The 19,442-nt window shown below is 43.4% G+C and overlaps 1 protein-coding gene across 2 annotated transcripts in view; it reads right to left on the reverse strand.

Moving 5' to 3' along the window:
- Positions 1-2,904: 2,904 nt before the first annotated feature.
- Positions 2,905-19,442, reverse strand: part of WDR35 (WD repeat domain 35) — a 38,829-nt gene continuing 22,291 nt past the window's right edge. For both annotated transcript variants that reach the window (XM_080998996.1, XM_080998997.1), the window contains 11 exons: positions 17,842-17,922; positions 17,585-17,721; positions 16,406-16,609; positions 14,869-15,015; positions 14,023-14,155; positions 12,273-12,383; positions 11,208-11,372; positions 8,108-8,248; positions 7,178-7,334; positions 5,413-5,653; positions 2,905-4,596 (listed from right to left, as the gene is read on the reverse strand). In XM_080998996.1, the coding sequence (XP_080855122.1) occupies positions 4,443-4,596; positions 5,413-5,653; positions 7,178-7,334; positions 8,108-8,248; positions 11,208-11,372; positions 12,273-12,383; positions 14,023-14,155; positions 14,869-15,015; positions 16,406-16,609; positions 17,585-17,721; positions 17,842-17,922 (1,671 nt within the window). In that variant the 3' untranslated portion in view covers positions 2,905-4,442. The remainder of the gene's footprint in view (positions 4,597-5,412; positions 5,654-7,177; positions 7,335-8,107; positions 8,249-11,207; positions 11,373-12,272; positions 12,384-14,022; positions 14,156-14,868; positions 15,016-16,405; positions 16,610-17,584; positions 17,722-17,841; positions 17,923-19,442) is intronic.

Raw genomic sequence — 19,442 nt, forward strand, 5'->3', positions numbered from 1 at the left:
TGGAATGTGGAAGAAATTCCCATTCCAGCATTTTCTTTTTTTTCTGCCTCTGAGGTAGCTCCCACACCATCAGCTTCCCCCTGAAATTATTCATCTAATCTCCACTCCACTAAGAGAGCAACTTTAATCTGTACTGATACCAGGTGGGATACACCATAAAACTGTTGTAGGGTGGCAAGGACCATAATAGGGCCTGCAAGCACCCAACATCATATATGCAAAGTGCCCTGTGTGGCTCTTTGCAAACTCTGATTGCTGATTTGTGGTGCAGAAGAGCCGCTTGTGGCGCTTTGAAGCCCCAATAGCCAAGCTGATTGTCAGGCCTTCAAAGCACCGTGCACAGTCTAATTTTAAACTTTGGGTGAAAATGGGTCTCCTGAACTCAAAAGTGATGACTGGCGAGTATCCCTCCAAATCTTTCAAACTTGGCCCACAGAAGTGGGGGAAGGTAAGGATTTAATTTGCTGGCAGGACCCAACCCCCTGCCCTATTTCAGATGCATGCCCATAGGTAAAGGTAAATGGACCCCTGACCATTAGGTCCAGTCGTGGCCGACTCTGGGGTTGCGGCGCTCATCTCGCTTTATTGGACGAGGGAGCCGGCGAAGCTTCTAGGTCATGTGGCCAGCATGACTAAGCGAACCAGAGCAGTGCACAGAAATGCTGTTTACCTTCCCGCCGGAGTGGTACCTATTTATCTACTTGCACTTCGACGTGCTTTCGAACTGCTAGGTTGGCAGGAGCTGGGACCGAGCAACGGGAGCTCACCCCATCTCGGTGAGCTATTTCTGTTGCATGCCCATAGCCTTGTTTAATTGGACATACTTGGTATATAGAGCCAAGATTCAGTGTTGATTGCCATTGTGTTTCTTTAATAAGCCTCCTGGAATAGGTGTATCACTGTGAGCTGAAAGTCAGCACGACTAACGATAGGGTTTTGTGATTTAGTGGCTCTGAGCCTGTTTTATTTTGGTGGAGACCGTCAAGTTTAACAAGTAGAAAATCTATTCACTCTTCCTGAGGCCAGGAAGGAAGAGTAATGACTCCTTTACTATCTCAGAATTTAATTGGCGCTTTTAAACTAAAGCTTAATTCAACTCTTTCTATTAAAGGATGAATAACCTACGCAATTAATGGCTGCCCGTTCAACAAGCTGACGGTTATATTTTGGCTCCTTATTTATTGTGGGTGAGTGTTTAGCTACTGACAGACGGCCTCTGACAGCTTAATTTCAGGACGCGGGCCAATTTGAAGATAGCAGATGAGAAGAGTTTTGCCATAAATTACGGAAAGCAAAAAATATTTCCCCTCTTTCATGGAGTAGGGGGGAAAGGAATTGCGGCTTAGGTAGCCTGTATATCACATTTCCTGCTGATGCAGCTTTTTAATGGCTTAAGTTATTGACCTCTGGGAGGTGGGGGTGTGTAATGGAAATGCTGACAGATTGTAAACCAAATGCGTACGGCTTTGGTGGTGGGGACTGTAATTAGGGATACATAAATATGCTTCAGCTATTACTTGGCAAGAGCAAGAGCAAACAAACTGCCATGACTGTGTGGCCAGGGAATTGTCTATCGAGGAAGAGTGACCGACCCTTGAATTCTGCACGATGCCCCTCCTTTAGTCCTTGAATATTCTCCAAAAACATTTTAAAAGTCAAGAAATTCACCACTATTACAGAAGTACAACATGTTACCAAAGAGGATGATGATGATAGCGAGACAGCAAACAGAGGTAGAGCAATACAAATCCCTGATCCGCGACTATGGGGTTGTGGCGCTCATCTCACTTTCAGGCCGAGGGAGCTGGCTTTTGTCCAGCTTTCCGGGTCATGTGGCCAGCATGACTAAACCGATTCTGGTGCAATGGGACACCGTGACGGAAACCAGAGCACACCAGAGCCATCTACCTTCCCGCCACAGTGGTACCTATTTATCTACTTGAACTGGTGTGCTTTTGAACTGCTAGGTTGGCAGGAGCTGGGACAGAGCAACGGGAACTCACCCCATTGCGGGGATTTGAATCGCTGACCTTCTGATCAGCAAGCCTAAGAGGCTCAGTGGTTTAGACCACAGCGCCACCCTTTGCTCAGCCCTGCCTGACTCGGACAGTGGGGAAGATTTGCTGTTGGCAGAGAAATCACGTCGGCAACGAGTGTCCCAATACACTCAAATGTTGGGTGGGCAGAAGCTACTCGCAGGGGCACCCCGACTAGCAAAATGGCTACTGCTGGTGGCATGCATGGGGGGGGGGGGATAAGAAAATGGCACGAAAAAGACATGCACAGGATAAAACAGCCATCGATCCCAGCAGCTATTGAGAGTGTTTGGGAGCAGAAGAGATGGAGGAGCTTGGAAGGTGGAGGAGGAGGCCAGAGAGACTTGCAGAGGAGTTTGGAGAGACAACCTTTGGCTGAAGCTATGGTTTTCCCAGGAGTGATGTATGGAAGTAAGAGTTGGACCATCAAGAAGGCTGATCACCGAAGAATTGATGCTTTTGAATTATGGTGCTGGAGGAGACTCTTGAGAGTCCCATGGACTGCAAGAAGATCAAACCTCTCCATTCTGAAGGAAATCAGCCCTGAGTGCTCACTGGAAGGACAGATCGTGAAGCTGAGGCTCCAATACTTTGGCCACCTCATGAGAAGACTCCCTGGAAAAGACCCTGATGTTGGGGAAGATTGAGGGCACAAGGAGAAGGGGAAGACGGAGGACGAGATGATTGGACAGTGTTCTCGAAGCTACTAACATGAATTTGACCAAACTGCGGGAGGCAGTGGAACACAGGAGTGCCTGGCGTGCTCTGGTCCAGGGGGTCACGAAGAGTCGGACACGACTAAATGACTAAACAACAACAACAAAACTTGACCACATGTTGGCAAAAAAGGCAACATTCTGCAGGAATATTAAAGAAATATAAAAATTTATTTCCTTAAGAAACAAATAACCATATTGGCGTTATCTATAAGCATTTTAGTCCACAAAGAAAGTGGTTCGTTAAATGTTGTTACAAAATAATACACGTTTTTCCATACAAAAAACATACGGAAGCAGAACGCCAAAACTAACTGCTACACCGGCATATAGATATGTACAGGTAAATATGTTTTTTTATTGAACTCTAAAGTGATAAAGTCGGTCGACGCACGTGGTTTTTTCTCGCTACATTTTTTGCCACTTCTGTATTGTCCATAGCTCTTTGCAACTGCCGCCACTGGTGCTGCAGAAGGAACTGGTGCAGGAAGAATTGAGATTGCATTCCTATACTTGCTGGAGAACCGCAGGATTCATTGTAAGCAGCGCTGAAACGTGAGGTGCAATTTCATGTACATGCGGGTTGGGTGCAGTGGTGGATGGGGCCGTCAGTTTATAGGGAAGGAACAGACAATGAGGTCTGCTGAATGATAACCTATCAGGCGAAAGGGGTGGGATGGTCACTACAGGCTGGCAGGGAGAAGGGTCTATGTAGCATTCTCTGATTGGCTCTCGCAAGCCTGCCTGGGTACGTGAGAGATCACACGCTGTTTGCAACGGCAAAGGGTTGCACGCACAACCTGAGCTTTTCCACAGAAATAAGGTCCTCTCTCCAGCAATTGTGGTCCTGGCATATCTGACTGAGTTTTAAGGTGCTGAGAGAGCATATGATTTGACTAAGCTGCGCCAAGGCTGCAGTAGCATATGTTGTCTCTTGGCGCAGACTGGATCACTGAATAGTTTTTTTAGATGGACTCAGCCTACCAATTGTTTTTTAACTGTTTAGATCCGTCATAGGCAAACGCCGGCCCTCCAGATGTTTGGGACTACAGTTCCCATCATCCCTAGCTAACAGGACCAGTGGTCAGGGATGATGGGAATTGTAGTCCCAAATATCTGGAGGGCCGGAGTTTAGATAACAAACTTTCGTAAGTTCATGGTGTAGGTCACAGCAATAATTGATCCATGTATGCTCCTTTGGATAAACATGATACCCATGTTTAAATCTCAGTAATCATTTCAGTATTGTGCTTAGAAAGGGACATCTGTGCAATTATTTTATGTGAAATGTAATTGGACTAGGACATTTTTACCAAAGTGCGAAAGTCATGCCAGATTTTAGTTGTTATTGACCTTGTCATAAAATCAATGCAATTTTTCCATTGGTTCCCATCACAAAATCCTTTCCTTTAAGACTTCACCTCCACTGACCCCCTACAAATCTTTTGGGAAACTATTCAGCTACACTAAAATAATAATTTAAAAATCCACTGTTTTCCCAGGCTGAGGCTGTTTTAAAGAAAGGATTTGGAATAGGTCAACTCTGAAGAGGATGGGCGAAATGTTAGATAGCTTTTGTTTCTCTGTTTATTCCCCCCGTAACAATCTCAACAGGGTTTCTAAGCATTTCACACCACATACATTTGCACTTGTTGTGTATACCGATAACAGCGCAGACATTTTCCTATGATTAATAGGCCACTGAGCTGTGACAGAGAGGGCAGAAGTTGTAATTGCTGATTTCTTGGGCTTGTACACAGTGCTTGCAAATATTGCACATCCAAAATTGATATTCTGTGATGGCCCTTCCTGTAGCAACACAGGTTGGGAGCTTCCCTTCTCCCCTGTTAAAAGAAACACAAAATGGAATTAAAAAAAAATATTTTTTTTTGGAAAGAAGACCATCTACAGCATCCCTCATACTGAACAGTGTTATTGCTAGTGAAAATATGATCAGTGCTATTCAAAGCTATGTTTGTTCACAGCACCAGTGTACAGCTATTTATTTTTTAATTTAGAAAAATTACAGTATAAAACGTACTTGATTTGTAAATATCTTAAGCAAGCAATGATGAAGAATGAAAGAAGATGAAAAAAGAAGAAAACAGAAGGGAAATAGATAAAGAAAAAATGTAAGGGAATGAAAGAAAAAGATAAAGTTTGTATCTACATGTAAAAAAAATGTGCATATTCTCCTGGTGCATAGCTGGTAAATCATAAGACAGATATATGGTAACTATTAGCAGCTTTAGTCATAATATGTCAGAAAAATCTTATTAGTGAGAACAACACAAAGGGCTGAGTATTGTCTTGAAATTTCCAGTGGTTTATGAATCAACTCCAATGCTCAGCGGTCAAATTTGAACATCTTTGAAGCTCATGCCTTGTTACTTTTATAGTAAGCAAACTAAGCTAAAAAGAGAGATTCCCAAACCAGTTGTACTATTGCATTTTGTCAGGTGGTTTAGCACATTTCTGATTAATAGCAACCACATGTCCGGGTGCTACTAATGAAAAGGTAGTGAGTTCGAGTTTTAACCTCTATCAAAACTTTAACATGAATTGCAACATACAGGGTAGCTACTTTAAGCAACATTTGGCTCATAGAGACAACATATATTCTATTTTAGCCATAATGAGAATAAAAGCAGCAAGCTTACTCTTCAAGAAGACCCTCCAACTCTGACTTCTTGTTATCTTTAGGAAAGTGTTTTGTGAATATCTGCAGGGCAAGCTCTTCATACTGGTGCTTCTGGTCTGGGAGAGAGTTTTCCAAAGATTCCAGTTTAACAAAAGCTTTTGAGCAGATAGAAAAGGCTCTGTTGGCACACGCGCAAAGAGCCAACAGGGAATAGATCTCTACTGCAGGAATGATGTCTTCGTAATCCCTCAGGTGAAGGGCTGCAAACAAGAGAACGAGATCTCAGCATACTTGCTTGCTACACTAAAATAGGCAGTAGTAGTAGTACATGAATCCTATTATTGTCATTCATTCACCCTGGTCCACACTCTTTGTACAGAAAGTTCCCTTTGCGCTAATGGGAATGGTTTGGTGCAAACAAAATGGAACTGCATGCATGGATCGGCTCCTCCAGTTAAACAGGAAAATCCTTTAGTAGGAGGGAGCTTCTGTGAACATTAGAGCTCTCATAGGTAAAGGTAAAGGAACCCCTGACCATTAGGTCCAGTCATGGCCGACTCTGGGGTTGTGGCACTTATCTCACTTTATTGGCCAAGGGAGCCGGCGTACAGCTTCCGGGTCATGTGGCCAGCATGACTAAGCCGCTTCTGGCGAACCAGAGCAGTGCACGGAAACGCCGTTTACCTTCCCGCTGGAACGGTACCTATTTATCTACTTGCACTTTGACATGCTTTCGAACTGCTAGGTTGGCAGGAGCAGGGACCGAGCAGCAGGAGCTCACCCCGTCGCGGGGATTCGAACCGCCGACCTTCTGATTGGCAAGTCCTAGGCTCTGTGGTTTAACCCACAGCGCCACCTGCATCCCTAGAGCTCTCATACTGGCATTGAATTGCAAGACCAGAGCAAGTGCCTTAACTGTAAAAGTGACAAGGTTTCATCAGATCTGCTCAGATATTCAAGCCAAAGAACTACATGGGAGGCATGTAGGGGCTTCAATGGGCTTCCCACTGTGCAAGAGAATTATCTCCTGATTTACAGACGATAAAAGGGCTATTGAGAATGGTTGGGAAAACTCTGCGAGTACCTGGAGTTAGCCAAATTGACGGATTTAATAAGGAGAAAACCTAAAATTATGGTCAAGAAACAGTGGGATTGTCTAAATGAATATTTACAAAACCAGGGCTCAGTTACCAAAATTTGGTTGCGTTTAGACTAATCTTGTGAAAAATACAAAGAATGTAAAGTGAAAAATTAAGGAAAACCTAGAGGAAGGATATGAAGAACAGAGATTATGGCGACTGAAGTATAAAAGACGTGTGGATTAAACGGTGGAAGTCTTTTTAAAACATTTTAATTAAGGTTGATATCTTGCAAGACGGAAATATATAGCCATATGCAAGCATCGATCTAGAACTGTTGTTTATAGCGAACACTTTTCTATTTTCTAAATTTCTATTTTAAATCTTTCTTTCTTCTTTCTTCTTTTACTCCTTTTTTCCCTTCGTTTATTCTTTTTCCCCTCCCCCTTTCTTTCTGAATATTGCTTTATAGATGTATAAATAATTATGTTTATGTGTATATGTATGAAGTTTGTTCTGTATTTCTTTTCTTATTTTTTTGTATTCAATAAAATAATAATAATAATAATAATAATAATAATAATAATAAAAGGCAATTGAATACATTTGGTTAAGGAACGCATGTCTAATCCATTCAAAAGCTGCAACCTGAGCTTTCGGAATCCCACAAAAGACCCAGAGGTTCATAACAACAAGGAATCCTACCCGTCTTCATTGCTGTATCTACATAACCCTCATAAAGCTGCCTTTGGGCAAGTATAAAAAAATGGTAGGCCTCAGCTCCTCGCCAAGCGTTATCGATCAGGCGACTGTCTGAAGAGAGAACATCTTCCTCAAGCAGACCAGCCAATGCTGAAGTAGCCTGGAAGCAAAGAGAGAAGAAAGCATGAAGGGAAAATAGTTGTCTGTGCTATTAATCTATAATGCCCATTTTCAGTTTTCACGAGTGAAGACGGCTGCTTCAAAGTGAATTTCAAAAACTGTACGCAATACCATTGTCAATGTCTTTTGAATATAGCAGCAATGCACACAGTGCTCTTGAATAACAACTAAGTTACCTCCTCCAAACTCACGCTCACAGAATGAGGTATGCGTATCCTAAAACTAGACACATTTGTTTGGATGTGGCGCTCTGATGCAGAGATTGGCTTTCCCATATTCCACAGGTGAGAAACTGGATCTGGCCAGTGGATGGATCCTTTAATCCCCTCTCACCCCCAGTGGGTCAACTCCGATAGGTGAGAGGGGCCTGTTCAACAGGAGGAGGAGGCGTTGTGCACAATGAAATGACAGCAAAGGGGTCAAGAAGCTGTTTTTACCCACAAGGTTGCCCTTTCTCCAGTTTGCTAAGTGAGATGTGTCACTGGGATTATTTTTGGTGAGATCTTCTACACAGGAGTTGTTAGCAGAGGAAATGACGGCATAAAGCTTCTGCGGCAGTCCTGCCTGTAACCCTTAAAACCCTTTTCTGGATCTTTAACCTTTGTGAAACTATTCTCTACATACTGTTCTTAACAGAAATTTAAAAAATAAATAAATGTGAAAAAGATTGATTTGTTGCCATCTGTTCTAGAGACATTTTTCAAAATGCTTGCTTTCATGTTTGGTGGGCGATCAGGCACTTAGGCACCATACCTCTGAAATTTTCCCCTTGACTTTTCCCCTCTGCGCGTTTTTCATTTGTTCGTGATATTGTTCTACCAGTAAAGCTGACATCACGTAGAGCTTTTTTACACGCAAAGGCTTGGTCCTCTTTTTAGCCTCTTCGTCTGCAATCTTTTTAAAGAGAAATTTCAAAAGAAATGCACCATAAAAACATAAACAAAAAAGATGAAGTTTATTTTTGTTTTCTGTCTACAGCTTATGAGTGAAAGCCTAAGGCAGGGGTCAGCAAAGTTTTTCAGCAGGGGGCTGGTCCACTGTCCCTCAGACCTTGTGGGGGGCCAGACTATATTTAGGGGGGGGGAATGAACAAATTCCTATTTCCCACAAATAACCCAGAGATGCATTTTAAATAAAAGCACACATTCTACTCATGTAACAACACCAGGCAGGCCCCACAAATAACCCAGAGATGCATTTTAAATAAAAGGACACATTCTACTCATGTAAAAATACGCCGATTCCTGGACCGTCCGCGGACCGGATTGAGAAGGTGATTGGGCCGGATCCGGCCCCCAGGCCTTAGTTTGCCTACCCATGGCCTAAGGCTCATGAAATAGAAAGCATGAAACAATATGCAACTTTATACCTTATTTATAAACCCCAGCCAATCTTGCTACTAATCATCTTCCCCTTTACTCTGCAAGAGCAGCTGCATCACCGCTCATGGAAGCAACCGATATGGTGGAACAGTAATGCTCTGTTGCCCATCCAACAATGGTGTCGCTGCTGCTTCCTGGGGCGATGCAACTTCCTGGGGGTGAAGTTGGGTGTGTGCAAGCGCACTGACAGAACCAATCTATTGCTCCTGCTGGTGCTCCCTGGCAGCCCAACCTCACCACTGCCCTGGTAAGTGGCAGCAGTGCCGCTGTCGGAAGCGATGCTGCTCCACCACGCCTGAGCACTGCGCTGTACTTCCCATGGCAGCTGGCTACCCCTCAAGAGGAGAGGAAACAGGACAGGATCTGTCAGGGGACTGCCATTGGAACGTGGGAGGGAGGCAGGAGGATACAGAGAGCCTCCGGCGCTTCTGAGAAGCAGCTCCTCGTCCGGAAGTGGAGAAAGCCACACCTCCAGTGGAGCAGAGGGGGAAGGGGTAGCCGGATGAAGGGAAGGCTCGAAGATGCTACGGAGAGCCCAAACGCCTCACCTAGCCCAGCCGGCCAGGAGGCACACACGCCGCTTCCGTTGCCCTGCTTGCGCAGAGGGGTGAAATGTAAGGAGGGGAGGCGGAGCTTGGGGGTGTCTAAGTTCTTATGCTGGGGGAGAAACCAGTAGGGGGCACTCCCAGAATCTGCAGTTGACTATGACGGACATGAACTTTGGGGTTCTGCACTGTAAATAAAGGTAAAGCTAAAGGGACCCCTGACCATTAGGTCCAGTCGTGGCCGACTCTGGGGTTGTGGTGCTCATCTCGCTTTATTGGGAGAGGGAGCCGGCGTACAGCTTCTGGGTCATGTGGCCAGCATGACAAAGCCGCTTCTGGCGAACCAGAGCAGCGCACGGAAACGCCGTTTACCTTCTCACAGGAGCGGTACCTATTTATCTACTTGCACTTTAACATGCTTTCGAACTGCTAGGTTGGCAGGAGCAGGGACCAAGCAATGGGAGCTCATTGTGGGGATTTGAACTGCCGACCTTCTGATCGGCTAGTTTTAGGCTCTGTGGTTTAACCCACAGCGCCACCCACGTCCCCTGCACTGTAAATAGTTTGCACCAAATAAAAACCTTGAAAAGACGGATTGGAGTCCTGCCTCGTTACTCGTGAGCAACCACTTCCAAACCTGATAGGATCAAAGTTTCTTCTGTCACTTTTGGTTGAGGAGGCTCTCGAGTCCAAGAGGCACCTTTGACATTTAGCCAAAGAACTGATGGAGCCCACAAAGCCCTTTTATAAAGCTGACTGACGCTTTTCTGGACTCTTCAGAGATGTTCCCTCCTACTGGTCAATAGTGTCAAGGTAAGCTTCAACTGGTTTAAAGATGTCAACTGGTACAGTGGTACCTCGGGTTACACACGCTTCAGGTTACATACGCTTCAGGTTACAGACTCCGCTAACCCAGAAATAGTACCTCGGGTTAAGAACTTTGCTTCAGGATGAGAACAGAAATCGTGTGGCGGCAGCAGGAGGCCCCATTAGCTAAAGTGGTGCTTCAGGTTAAGAACAGTTTCAGGTTAAGAACGGACCTCCGGAACAAATTAAGTTCTTAACCCAAGGTACCACTGTATATCTTTTGCCATTTTCAAAGTGATAAGCTTTGGTCCAGGTTTAATTCTGGAAGGTGCCTTGCCACTAATTTTGAGCAATCCAGCAGCCCTGAATGCCCCACCCCACTCTCTTGTTGTGGGTCTGCTGGCATTCAATAGGAAGGAATAGGGTAGAGAACATGAGTCTGACCAAACTGCGGGAGGCAGTGGAAGACAGTAGTGCCTGGCGTGCTCTGGTCCATGGGGTCACGAAGAGTCGGACACGACTAAACGACTAAACGACTAAACAACAACAACAAGGGTAGAGAACTATCTAACCCTGACACTCACACTTGGTTGGATGCAATCCATGTTTTCACCCCAAATGCAAAATACCACCCCCTCTTAAATATGAACAGGAAATGAACTCCATTTTTTTCAACAGCAGCAACAACAACTTGAAACAAAAACGTAACAAACATTTAGATACAAGCTGACAGTTCTGCGCAGCCTTCCTTCGGTAAGAGGCCAAAGTATTAATCTTCACTTGAATACTGCAGCCTTAGTATACTGATTATGTGTTTGTAAGTTCTCATCCAGAGAAGTGTGTGGCTAAAGTCACACACACAGTGAGGAGCTGCTGTTCAGAAAATACATGCCATGCACACCTGTGTGCTTGAAAGCCTAGGTAAAAGGCTTCACTGGATAAAAACTACAGCATATGATTAGAAATGCATACATTTGTTCCCAGAAACAGAAGCAGCATCGTTGTGCAAAGTTAAACCAAAAGCTCCAATACAAAAAGTAAATTGTCTTAATTAATAAGCATTGCATATTATCAAAAAATGCACACATATATTGGACAGTTCATCCACAATAACCGTACCTTGAACATGAGCTTAGCAGCGTCAAAGAAATAGTTGGCTTTACGATACAACTCAACAGCATCAAGGGGCTTGTTCTTTTCTAATAATTGAGATGCGTATCTAGCTAGTAGAGAACCAATCTCTTTCATATTGTGTTGTTTAGCCAGTTCAACAGCTTTACTCCACTAGAAGCAAAGGTAACAAACATTAAGTCAATTAAATACAATTATCTATCTATCTATCTATCTATCTATCTATCTATCTATCTCAAAGGTCCATTCTTTCAAGCAGAAGAGCTCTGCTGCTGGAGAAAATTGGTTCAGGCCTTAAGGCTTTGAAGCTACTGGTAAATCCTATTGTGGTGGAATATTGGGACACAACTCAGGGACAGAATCAATGTAGCTTCTGCTGGTACTCTCAATGGCAAAACAGTACTGGTGTTGCACTGCCAACGTTTTTGAAAGACTCTATGCTTCAGGGTGAGGAACCACTTTTGGGCAGAGAGCCACATCTAACGCTGGGCGATATCTGGTTTTTAACATTGTGGTATATCACCAGCTAAACATCAGGATATACCAATATATCACGATGTCTGAAATCAAGATGGAGCTACATAGAGGCATTGGCTGGTCTAATCCTTTCGCCTGTGTTAATTCCCAAAATACCAGCCTAGATTCCAAGGCAGATAATAGCATCTTGGGGAGTCTGTGCATAAGGGAATTGGAACTGGCACAAGGCAAAGTAGAAACACCTTCCATCGCAACATCTACACTGTTGTAAGTCCTGATCTGAGTTGTGTTTCTCCACTCTGCCAGCTGCTTTTAGGAAAATTAAAAGGCTGCTGGGAGTTCTGATTTCAGGTCTCTTATGCAATTTGTGGCTTGGCCCTCGGACACAGAGCATAGGAGGATGTAAGCAGCTGGTCAGTATGAATCAGTTGATTATTGGAGGTTATTATGTAAAAGCAATCCTGGCTATTGAGGGGGAAATGATATTAGAATGAACCACTATTAGGTATTAGAATGAAATTAATGTGCAAACAACCTTCCAGTTCAGCAACTCCTGTACTGGGCTTATATTGTTACCTGGTTGAGATTTACACAGATATCTACTGCATCCTTGGGTCTGTTACACTTGAGAAAGGCTGCTACAGCTTGTTCGCACATACCCACAGTAACGAACTTGTGGGCTATGTCCTGCAGGAGACACCAAAAGCATAATTAAACTGCAGAAGGAGAGCATTATTAGGGTGAATGCCAATTCAGTTGTACTCAAGAGTATAGCCTGACTTTATTGGATCTGCTCTGAGTAGGACTAAATTGGCTATCACCCTATGTCTGTATTGTCTAAACTACAGATACCAACTGCAGATACTTCGATACTAATAAATTCACCATGACATATGCTAACAAGCAGACTACTTTGTCAGATGCATCTGTTCATTTGATGGATGCAGAAGCACAAAATCGTTACCATATGTAGCAACTAGCAGAAATTCTAACGTCCTTACCATCTTCTCCATATTTTAGGCACATCAATAATATTTAATGCAGCAATCAGCTGGGATATACTCCCCCCCCGCTTTATGATAAGCAATGTGCCACTTTTCTTCCCGTGTCCCCTTTAAAAAATTTTTTTCCAGCTGACATTCTTTCTACCGGGGTTTGGTATTAGAAAATTTAGAGCTCTGAAGAGTGTTGAGAAAGAACACGCCCAAGGATATTTTTGTGTTAAATATCTCATACACACACACACACACACACACACACACACAAAAGGACACTCTATCGAATATGTCTGTGTTGTTACCATCTTCCAAAACTCAAAATGTGGTTTAGGATGAATAACATAAAGGATCAGATTTGTGTAAACCAGTGGTTAGTTGCTGGATGAAGTCAGGTTGTTCTGACAAGCAGAACCACAGACCCAGATTGAACTAACCTGGCATGCTAGCAGGAACCAGCAGAAACATTCCTGCTGGTGCAACACGGCTTTCTGCCCCTCTCTCTTCCCCGCAAATCCACCTTGGAGGGTTGGGGAGAACCCCCAGAACAGTATGAAGGGGGGGGGGAGGAGAGATGGGGTTGTTCCATCTGGCTAGCAAAAATGCTTGTGCTGCTGGAACAAGCAGAGAAGCGCGACGCTGCAGCCCTCCCACAAAATGTCATCTTTTGCATATTTACTCAGATGGCTACGCTTTGCTTCCACAGCTGGAGGAAGCAGTGCTTCTGAACACCAGTTGCTGGAAGTCACAGGAGGGGAGAGGGCTCTTGTGTTCAAATTCTGCTTGTGGGTTTCCGACAGGTGTCTGGCTGTCAACTGCGAGAACAGGATACTGGACTAGATGGGCCACTGGCCTGATCCAGCAGGCTCTTCGTTGTCGGAATCTCCATTAGACCGAGCTGATAAAGCTCATCTTCCGGAATCGCCCTCCGACGTGATTAATGACCTGAGCCTTTGATGAGGCTCCAGGCACATTCCCATTCAGCAGAGAATCAAAGCAGCACGCGGAAGTGATGAGATTTATGGCTACATCGCTATGCTTTCTTTTCTAGGCTACGCAGACAGAAAAGAAATATACATCCTCTCTCTGTGAGAGCAGAGAGCAACCGAAAACAAACAAAGGAACAGGAAACCAGTAACGTCACATCCGTCTCCCGTGAGACTTTCAACAGCCTGGAATGTCTCTGAAATGTAAACAGAGTCTTGTGACTCTAAAGCACTGCACAGTGGCAAACAGAAACTAACATTTGTATGTTCTTAAGTCCAAGGTAGTCATGTACAGGATTACAGCCTGAGGGTGAGAATTCGCAATAAGTAGCTTTCCATACTTACAGGAAGCAATTTGTTGTTTTCTGGAAGCGAGTTAGCCAAATCTTCTAGCGCTTGATAGTCTTCCAGCATATAGTAACATTCAGCCAAACGTTCATGGTTTCTGCCTTGTACATAATATGGCACGGCATTTGTCCTATAAGAAGTTGGGCATGGGTGGGAGAGAAACCAGATCTCTGATGATCTGCTTGCTATTGTCAAATTGTCAATGTGTTTAATTTCCTAGGGTCAGTGCTACAAAAGGATTAATAATTGCACCAGCAACAAAGTAGGGAAACAGAATATATCTTATGCTTAAGTTTTCAAAATGGAACACTTTATGTGTCTCTTTCAAATACATTCACTATATATATATATATATATATATATATTCTAATTTAAATTTCAAAACCTTAAATCAATGACTTTCCTTCTCTTTTCGTGGTTCATTTTGCATACCACACATCCCTGCATATTTTACATGAACTAAACCATTCAGTAATCCATTGTTACATCCATCAAAACTTATTTACATTGTTGAATTTATCTTAATGCTACCAGCGTTTTTAAATAAACACAATTTTCACCCATATATTCAGTAAACATTTTCCAGTCTTCTTTAAACATACATTCAAAACCATTTTTCCTGTCTGTTTTAAACATTTCATATAACTGATGATATTGTACAATATCATCCAATAAATTCATTAATTAATGTAACTAATTCATCAATCAGAGAGTTACATGGAGGTTAAATGTTGTTCTATTTCCATTCCCTGCATAAGGCAATTAAAAAATCAACAATTAGTTAAGTCTCCAGTTGGACAGGAGGCAGCAATAGTCACTTATTGTGTCAAGTTATGAACATACCATTTCTGTCTATCGGCAAAGTAGTCCCCAATTTCGTTGTGTGCCATTTCAAGGAGACTGTCATCTCCGTGTCCCGAGCCGGTTTGCAAAAGCTGCACTACTCGAAATCCGTTCCCTAGTTTCATTCGCAAATCAACGGCAAGGTCTCTGCAAATATAAAAACCATAAAATGCAGCTTCACGAAATACAAAGAGAGCCAATTCTAAAATGCTTTATTCATTTAAAAGTACGTTTAGATCACCTTTAAAAGGCAGAAGGTGGCTTATGAAACAAAAATATTCAACAGAACACAAGCCTATGGTCCCTGAGAGGACGTTCTGTGGGCCGAAAGGTATCAAAGAACTCCTTCTCCACAGGGGACAGCACTTTCTGCCACCGTGGCGGGATGGTGACGAAGATTTCCACTGCCATGGTTGTCCTGTGGGTGGTCCTCCTTTGGCGGCAGGGCCAAAGATGAGGTGAGTTAGGTGTGTGTCAAGGATGGCCAAGGATCTGCACCCTCTCAAACAGAGCCAGCCTGAGAGTTGGCATAGTTAATTCCATCCCACTGCCTCCAAAAAGAAAAAAGAACTCACTCCCCTCACTCCATGTTCACTCCATTATACTCACTCCCCTCACATTCTTTCTCCCCACAGCCCTGCAAAGTACAGAACTGTAGACCAAAATGTTCAAATCGTATCTCAACCATGAAGTGACCGGGTGGCTTTTGGCAAGTTATTCTTGCTAAACCTCGTCCGTACCTGGAACAATAACTGGCCTGCCTCATATCGGGTTGCTATAAGGATGATGAAGAGCATGTTTGGAAATGCTCTGGACATTGTAAAGCTTTACATAAATGCACAGTATCATCACCAAGGCAGCTTAAAAAGGTAAAGGGACCCCTGACCACTAGGTCCAGTCGTGACCGACTCTGGGGTTGCAGTGCTCATCTTGCTTTATTGGCCGAGGGAGTCGGCGTACAGCTTCTGGATCATGTGGCCAGCATGACTAAGCCGTTCTGGCAAACCAGAGCAGCGCACGGAAATGCTGTTTACCTTCCCGCTGGAGTGGTACCTATTTATCTACTTGCACTTTGGCATGCTTTCGAATGGCTAGGTTGGCAGGAGCTGGACTGAGCAACGGGAACTCACCCCGTCGTGGGGGTTCAAACTGCCGACCTTCTGATCGGCAAGTCCTAGGCTCTGTGGTTTAACCTACAGAGCCACCTGCGTCCCTGAACATTGTATAGCTTTACATAAATGCACAGTAACATCACCAAGGCAGCTTACTAGGCCTCAAACAGATGTTTTAATCTATTTTCAGTTGGTTTGCCTGATCTTTCCCAGTTCTGTCCCTATGCCTGGTATTTTTTCTTTTTCATTGGTCTTCCCCCATTTGAGTTATGCGGGCTTGAAATTTAGAAAGGCAAGTATGGTTTGTGAGGCGCTCACAATTCCTAAATTCACTCACTCAAGATAAACAGCTCTCCCACGATCAATTGTGCTGTTGTGCACTCAGGGGATTCTCTTGTCAATTCAAATTTATCCTAGAAAATTACCTTCTGTCCATGTCCAAATACATCCTTTCAGCTTCTTCAAATTTGCCGAAATAAACTGCCACTTCGGCTTGCCTCAGTAATTCACTCTGGAGGTTGAGAAGACGCTTGACAAACTTGATACCTTGGTAGTTTTTGTAGCGCACAAATGCTTGCTCAGCAGTGTCAAGATCCAATCTCTGGAGAGCCGTTTCAGCCAACAGTCGCCTGTATAAAGAACACAGATGTCTTACCTGGAAAAAACAGCTTCATAAGGAACAGACTTAACAAATATTCTTGGCCGAATTGCAGGAGGAGCCAAAGCAGCACATGGAAGAGAAGCGGAGAAGGCCAAAAGATCTCATGGTTTGGGGGGTGGGAAAAGCTTTGGGTGTGCAGATAATAATAATAATAATAATAATAAATTTTATTTATAACCCACCCTCCCTGGCCAGAGCCGGGCTCAGGGCGGCTAACACCAGTAAAATTACAACAAAAACATAATGGGGGGGGGGGCAATTTAAAATACAGGTTAAAATGCAATTTAAAATGCAGCCTCATTTTAAAAGTAGCCCATAGATCAAAATCATAAGGGGAGGGAAACATAAGGGTCAGACTGAGTCCAAACCAAAGGCCAGATGAAGGGTCTCCACAACACTCAGAAACCTCCAAAGGTTTTGCATCATCCCTGATGGAAAAATCTAAGCTTATTTGAGAAGGACATTCAGGAAAAGGTTGCCTCAGGTATCGCCTAGATGCGTTATTCCTTTCTGAAGGTTCCCCATCTGACCTCTGCACTGCTCTCTGGTTCTTTTCTCTCTTTCCCTTAAAATAGGTTACCTGGGCTTGCTGAAACAGCTTACCTACCCACGATGCAGGCCAAAAGCTGCCTGAGGATTGAGAAGGAAAATGTATCACATGGTCCTCAGTGTCCTTTTGCATGCACCAATTCTTACATGACCTATTTACATTTTTGACATATCATGAGCAGCAAAGGTTCAAATTTGACCTTCACAGGGGGTCAAATTGAGCTGGCGGCTCTTATTACTACTGGATGTTATCACATCAAACTGAGATTATTTTCCTATATAACAGATACCAGTCCAAAACCTGTTTTATTAACCTAGATTTAACCCTGAAAAGCCACAAGAATATAATCCCTCTAAATAGGAAAGAAAACCTAGGAAAAAAATGGAATTTTACCAAAGCCTTGGATGTGAATTTTCTTCAATGAACTGGGCAGACTCTGCAATGCCGGCATTATTTACAATCGCTTGTGCATCTCGTAGTGATCTAATCTCAAAATTAAGTATGTAATCCTTATTAGGGTGTTCAGGATTCTGTAAAATACACAAAAAAATAAGTTTAGTGGCTGCTCATTTCCACTGAAAACCACTGTTTTGTAAATTGTATAAATGGAATGTTTTTAGAAGGGGGGCGGGGAGAAATCTAAAATTTACCTTTAATATTTCATCCAGTAAAACAGATTTAATTTCTAAATCTTCAAAGTTGCAAATGTATCCGGACGTTTGAAGGGGTTCCTTAAAATACAAGTTACCATATAATCAGCAAATCAAAATTATCCTGCAGCATTTCAGACAACAATTTAAATGCCATTTAGGATGCAATCGTATGTACACTTTCCTAGGAAACAAATCCCACTGAAATCAGAGAGACTTAATTGTGCCGTTACTCACATTTAAGTGTGCACGGGTTTGCAGGCTTTGGCAATATTATCACCAGTTTTTCTGCCTACTCAATTTACTTATGCAACCTCATATCTGTGCTCCCTCTGTATTTGTGAAATGCAGAGGGAAGCCTGTGGAGCTCCTTGCAGCTTTCAGAAAGCATCAACCTATTATTGCTGTCATTTTTGCATTTGCAGTTAAAATCCTCAAGGGGCTGGAGCAGCATTCCGAGAGAGAGCAGCTACATCAATTTAAGCTTTTAGTCTGCAGGGACTACAGAGAGGCTTATAGCATTCTCTAAACCAGCCTTTCTCAACCCGTGGGTCCCCAGATGTTGAACTACAACTCCCATCACCCCTAGCTAGCAAGGCCAGAGCTCAGGGATGATGGGAGTTGTAGTCCAACAACATCTGGGGACCCACAGGTTGAGAACCACTGGTAAACTCTAATTAACCAAGATGTGGTGACATCTTTTAAGGTTAAGCAACTATCAGACAAATTCATGGAAGATTTCTCAATTTTCAGAGAACTGCAAGTACAAAGGCAGTTCATCTGGTGGCAGCTAGACTGGTGACCATATAACACCGGTCCTAAAGGATCTACATTGGCTCACAGTACGTTTCCAAGCACAATTCAAAGTGCCGGTGCTGACCTTTAAAGCTCTAAATGGCATCGGCCTTGTAAACCTGAAGGAGCGTCTCTACCTCAGTTGTCTAGCCTGGACACTGAGGTCAGGCGCCGAGGGCCTTCCGGCAGTTCCCTCCCTGCGAGAAGTGAAGCTACAGGGAACCAGGCAGAGGGTCTTCTCAGTAGTGGCACCCGCCCTGTGGAACACCCTCCCACCAGATGACAAGGAGATAAACAACTATACAACTTTCAGAAGACATCTGAAGGCAGCCATGTATAGGGAATTTCTTAATTTTTAATGTTTGATGTTTTATTGTGTTCTTATATCTGCTGGAAGCTGGGGAAAATCAGTCAGATGAGTAGGGTTCAAATAAAATAATAATAACAACCACCTTGAAATATTAGGTGCTTGGGATCAGCAATAGGGATGCCTATCACCTTCATTATGAGTGGTTTCCCCAGGGACCAGAAGCATAACATGGGTCAATGAGAAGTCATGCCTTCAGTGTTTTGGGCCCAACTCTGCCGAACTCCCTCCTACTAGTAAGAAGCCAGATATTCACAGTCTGTGATGAGTTTCAGATGCCTGGCTAAAAACCATTTTATTTAAGGAAGTCTTCATATCATGAATGCTTCTTTGTGGTTTTAAAATTTTCTGATTTTCTTTCGTTTCCATTTCTGAGGTTTAATTTATGTTTCAAATTTTGTATGTTGCATTTCTTTTTTTATCCTTTTAAGCTGATTTG

The sequence above is a fragment of the Podarcis pityusensis genome, assembly GCF_964106645.2.
Source record: "Podarcis pityusensis genome assembly, chromosome: 3".
NCBI lineage: Eukaryota > Metazoa > Chordata > Lepidosauria > Squamata > Lacertidae > Podarcis > Podarcis pityusensis.